Here is a 5,302-nt window from a genome sequence, read left to right on the forward strand (position 1 = left end):
CACCTATTAAAGTGTAGCTGATCTTCCCGTACCCAAGATTTCCCAAGACGAGAGACCACTCAGAGCGACCTCAAGGCTTAGGGAGCAGGTCCGTTTTGGAGGAAATATACTGCCGATTATGATGATTGTGATAACCCTCTGTTAATTGCACAATAAACCAACAACAAATACACCTGGACAACAGGAATGTCGGCACCACAAATATAATCGTAATTTATTAAACAATAATCAAGAAATGTGCAGTAGTGTTTTTGTCTTAATGAGGTTGTTAATTATCAGGGCCACTTAATTACACTTGGGAGATAACTGACAGCTCACCTAAGCAGCAACGTGCACAGCCTGAACAATGCGTCCAATGTAAACAATGCACACTAAGTCAACAATGTACACTAATGTAAACAATGCAACGCTAAGTCAACAACGTACAGTAATGTAAAGAACACACACCAATGTAAGTAATACCCACCAATGTAAGTAATGCACGCCGATGTAAGTAATACACGCTGTTCAGCCTTAACCTGATTTACGCTTTACCCATGCAAGCTAGCGTCAGCATCGTTCAGTACATTCACTTGTACGGCTGCGCGTCAGCATCACACAGCGCCATTTCAGCACAGTTATGGCCAGCGCCTTTACACTGTGCGAGTCAGCATTACCCAAAACACAGAGCGCGAGCAATACACGACCTCACCGTCCGCTGTCCACAGCACAACTCCTCCGCGCGATCAGGTGAATAGCCCTCACGTGAACATGTATACGCCGTACAAACACATATGCATGTACTTAACCTATGGGCCTTTGACAACCAAAAGCGTACGTGCATTTCGGTCACTGGGCTCTTACGCTCCCCCCAGTCACCGACACACAGTGAATTTACGTTATTCCAATACGAATGACGTAGTAAATAAACTAGCTATACGTCCCTACACTTTCCGCTACACTATCCTCACCTAATATTTATCAGACATAGTCAGAATCGTTTGGTGTGGGAACCAGACTAAAGCGGGGGTGGCGTGGTGATCACCATTGGACTATAGAGAGCGCTGTTCGTCATTTGTGTATGTGCAGACACACCCATACGGGCACTTTATTCGTCAATTATATTTTGCGATTTCAATGAAAACAGTTGTTCATACACTGTGAAAAACAATGCATATTAGTTTACATTAGGTTACATTAGGCATCATTGGCTTTCATCTGTGTTTTTATTTCAATTTATTCCAAAGTGTTCTTGGTTGGTGTGGAGAGCCAGCAGAGGGTGTGTTACTCCGGCCCCCACCGGAACCTGATCCTGATAATCCGGATGACTGGATGAAGCAAGTCATGCAAGAGATACGAAAGCGTTGCCCGGGAAGGAGGCAACCCAGTACTCCAGCTGCTGGTACGATGTCCCATACGGGAGGTTCGACTAATAAGCGTGTGGATTTGTTCTATAGTTTATACATGTATTGCATTGAGATTGAACATTCTATTTTGAATGATGTTAATTGCGATGCTGCAATTGACATTAAACACCTGCTAATGTGCGAAATAAGGAGATATGCTTGTCATGCTTATTTTGTTTCACGTTTAACTCAAAAATGTTATACGTTCGACTCCTCCCATTTCGAAAAAAAAAAACAGTTCATTTTATGCAAGTCCCTAGAGTAAAACCAGAAAAAAGATCAACAACGGAAAAATCCGTTGGTGCATGGTCATGGCCTATGTATTTTCTATGTATTTTCATTTTAAATTCAAAACGTTACTTAATGCCAATTTGGGGAGGGTGATTGTTCATATTTGCAATCATGTTGGCCCTGCTATTATTCTGATTTATTTAAGGTAAAATTTGAAGTTATTATTAAGCGTTTTACCCCAAAGCACGGTTTAGGATCAAATGATCTTTCTCACGATAAGTGTTTGTTTTTTAATTACCATTAATTATGAATACATATTTGTTCACTCATTTGTCACCAGCAGAGTGTTCCAGTCCGATACCCCTTGGTATGGAGGACGGGACAATCCACGATGATCGCATCACGGCGTCCACTGCTTACGACAACTACCCTGCGAGTGAGGCACGCCTAAACAATAACAACGAATGGATAGCCAATAGGTATGTATCAAAGGGAAATACAACACCTGACACGTAACTCTCATATCTATATTCCCTCTGTATCATTACAATGCCACAAAACGCTCCTGAATGTGTTTAATTAATGAACATCTAATTGAATCAATGTTGTTTTTTTATGTTATGTTTCATTGGCGGATCCAGCGGGCGGGGGGGGGGGGGGAGGGGGGGCACGTCCCCCCCGCAAAATATTTTAAAATGTATACTATCGGTGAAAAACGGACGGTGATCCGACGAGCCACCCGTTTTGAGTTTGCAAAAGGCGTTGCAATTTTCACGCACCTCCTAAGACTTTATGCGCGGGTTATGATGGCCGCACGATACGCGGATAAAACCAAGGTAAAACAAACTGTAGTGGAGTCTCATTTCGCGTATTTTTTAGCGCGTCATACGTCCATGAGACTGCACGCGGACAACTGCCGCGTACAATGCGTATGAAGGTCAAACCGTTTTCACGCTCTGGGCTTGGTGACTAAACAAAATCAAACAATGGCCACTTCAGATTCTATCAAAATATTTTTTTGATATGTTTCATGCCAGTTTGTCACACTCCCAAAATATGGATCCGCTGTAATGAAATATTCAAATTCATGTCAGTTATGTGACCGAGCGCGGAACAATTACAAATTATGTGCATGTTCTCAACTTAAGTCTTTGAATGCAGAAGAAACTTCATAAGAGCAAGAGTATATAGGCCTATATGTATTTGAAACAAATGAAACAAAATATCCCCTTATAATTTTAAAGCCCGAGTCCATCATTTGCAGCTATCAAAAAAAGTAACTGGCGAAAAACATACTGGTTGAAAGATAGTAAGGGGACTAAACTCCCTGTGAAATTATCCTTTATGGCAAGCTCTCATTTTGAAGAAATCAACGAAAGAGGGCATTTCCAACGGTGCATCTTAAGAAGCACCGTAGGAAAATTTAAATTAGTAGTTCGTTTTGTTATTCGGCGCAGCGCGCACAAGCATTGGAACGACGCACAGGCGCGCGCGGTTGCTATAATTCGTCGGATCAGTGCGCTACATCGCGTATAGCTGCAATTCAAAACAATTCGAAACATGATTTAGCAACTTTTGATTTGAAATTGAGATCCTAGAATGCTGTTTTCTCGGAATATAAAGCTGAAGCTGAGCTGAAACTTCATCAAGTAAGTTGTTCAGTATCCTTCATTAGATTTTGAACACTTTTGTTGCTTCAAACGAACAAAATGCACTAATTACAAATGATGGACTATATAATAGCTTTAAGCGGGCCCCGGACCCCATCATGCCATACGGGCTTCGCGCTCCGTGCTCCGCGCTCGCATTAGTCCTCCTCCCAAATTTCTTCTATGCTATAATCTCCCCTAGCGGTGCCCCCACCTTTTTTGTACCTTCAGCAGCGAATGGCTGAGGCTCGGACTGCAAGTGGCCTTAATCCCTTTCCAAAATTAGAAGTTGTTAAAAACTACGGAGATGGAACATGGTTCTCAACGTTGAGTGCATAACAAACTTTATAAAGAACAAAACAATCACAAATTTAAATGGAATTTTCGATGTTTAAAACGTTTTCTAAACGGTAGAAAGTGGCCAGGAATCTCCTCAAATTGCACCACAGAGCATCTAAAATCCAATTTTTTTTCCGGGGCCCTTAAGTGGTCCCCGGACCCCACGCCGTAAGGGCTTCGCACTCCGCGCTCGAAGGTCCTGGACCCTTCATTACAATTCTAGCCCCCCCGGCAAACGGCAGTCTGGATCCGCCCCTGCGTTTTGTTTTATTTTGTTCAACAATCTTGTTCTTGTTTAGTTTTCTTTTTCATTATAAAACAAATATCATCCCCGGCCAAAGCCCAACCCGGATGCGCATTTGAATTGCACACTGTAACAAGTTTCAATAACTGTGTTCAATTTTCAAATCCATTCCACAACCGGATTTGCGGAGTATTGTTATTTCATTGTTCCTCATCCTCTCTTCCCTCTGTGTACAGTAACGATGCCAATCCCTGGATCGAGGTGAACCTCGTTGAGCCTACAGTGGTGAGCGGGGTCATCACACAAGGCCACCACTATCAAGATGTGAAGAAGTACAAGGTGGCGTACAAGAAGCAGCCCTCATCTGACTATGAACACGTAACAGATGGAAACGGAAATATCAAGGTGAGTATCAATCGTGACTAAGTCTTGCTGTAAGCTGAATTTAACTGTTATACGTTGGACAGTTACAAAAAATATTGTACACGTAACTGTTTCTTTAAATTATAATTTCGTTTGGGCTTTTCTCGCATTTTGATAGCTTTATTCTGTACGACGTTATTCGGTTCCATGCTAATGCAATCATTTATCCATTCTGAAATCATGTCTTATTATAGCAACCAAAGAAGCAACGACAGAAAATATTGATGCTACATTCTCCTATATAGAAAGGTTATTCATGAGAAAATTGCTTTTATTAAAAAAAAGGTAAAATGCTCTGAAGCTGAAGTAATAACCCATGGAGCCCAGTCTAGTGAGGTTTATATGGCTGAATATGAACTTAAAAGTGAGTCCCACCCAGGACACACAGTTTACTTTTTTATATATTTACGGTTTGTTGGCATTCTGTTTGGAAGGACGACTCCCTCTGTTGAGATTGCCCGCTCTTTTAATGGTCTTGGTCTAAGACGTTACTGCAAGAAGGCTACTTTTGTTGCTAACGTGCGTTAATTGCATTGGGATTCATTTCAGGTGTTCATCGGTAACACTGATGGCCAAACCCCGGTCACTAACCTGTTTGCTGAGAGTGTGGTCGCCACGGTAGTCCGCATTGAGCTTATTGAACGGTATGTGCATGCTGCTCTGCGATTGGAGCTGCTTGGATGTCGCCGTGATTAATTCAGCTGAAGCATTCAGGTTATTGTGTTCGACAGCGCTGACATTTCATTCAATGCAAAAGAAATTCGACAACTATATTGAATATTGATTATTAGAAAAATTAGTATATCGTCGCTTTGCTCACGAAGTGACAAAAACCTCGAAAATCGATAATTATTCGATTTTGAGTTTTACTGGCCATTTTATTAAAGTTGTCTCAAGGAACAATTTGACCAAGTTTCAAGGCAAAATCTTGTTTACTTTCTTAATTATTGTAAACAAACAATTGACAAAAAGCCTGAAATCGTAAATTTTCATTCTTACGAAATGTAAAAAAGTGTAAAATGTTCTCACGA

General features: G+C 41.3%; 1 protein-coding gene across 1 annotated transcript; it reads left to right on the forward strand.

The window, feature by feature from the left end:
• Positions 1–619: 619 nt before the first annotated feature.
• LOC119731336 (lactadherin-like) lies at positions 620–5,049 on the forward strand. The gene is made up of 5 exons (XM_038204511.1): positions 620–729; positions 1,227–1,381; positions 1,957–2,052; positions 4,039–4,253; positions 4,821–5,049. The coding sequence occupies exons 1-5, from the start codon at positions 620–622 to the stop codon at positions 4,965–4,967; spliced, it is 723 nt and encodes a 240-aa protein (XP_038060439.1). The 3' UTR covers positions 4,968–5,049.
• Positions 5,050–5,302: the final 253 nt, after the last annotated feature.

Source organism: Patiria miniata, unplaced genomic scaffold, assembly GCF_015706575.1.
Source record: "Patiria miniata isolate m_02_andy unplaced genomic scaffold, ASM1570657v1 HiC_scaffold_1, whole genome shotgun sequence".
Classification (NCBI taxonomy): Eukaryota; Metazoa; Echinodermata; class Asteroidea; order Valvatida; family Asterinidae; genus Patiria; species Patiria miniata.

Bases quoted from the DNA above. Each gene is read 5' to 3' on its own strand.
- LOC119731336 (XM_038204511.1), top strand. From the start codon at position 620: ATGGCCAGCGCCTTTACACTGTGCGAGTCAGCATTACCCAAAACACAG. The intron at 730-1,226 runs GTGAATAGCCCT...TTTATTCCAAAG, and splicing joins CAACTCCTCCGCGCGATCAG to TGTTCTTGGTTGGTGTGGAG. The intron at 4,254-4,820 runs GTGAGTATCAAT...GATTCATTTCAG, and splicing joins ATGGAAACGGAAATATCAAG to GTGTTCATCGGTAACACTGA.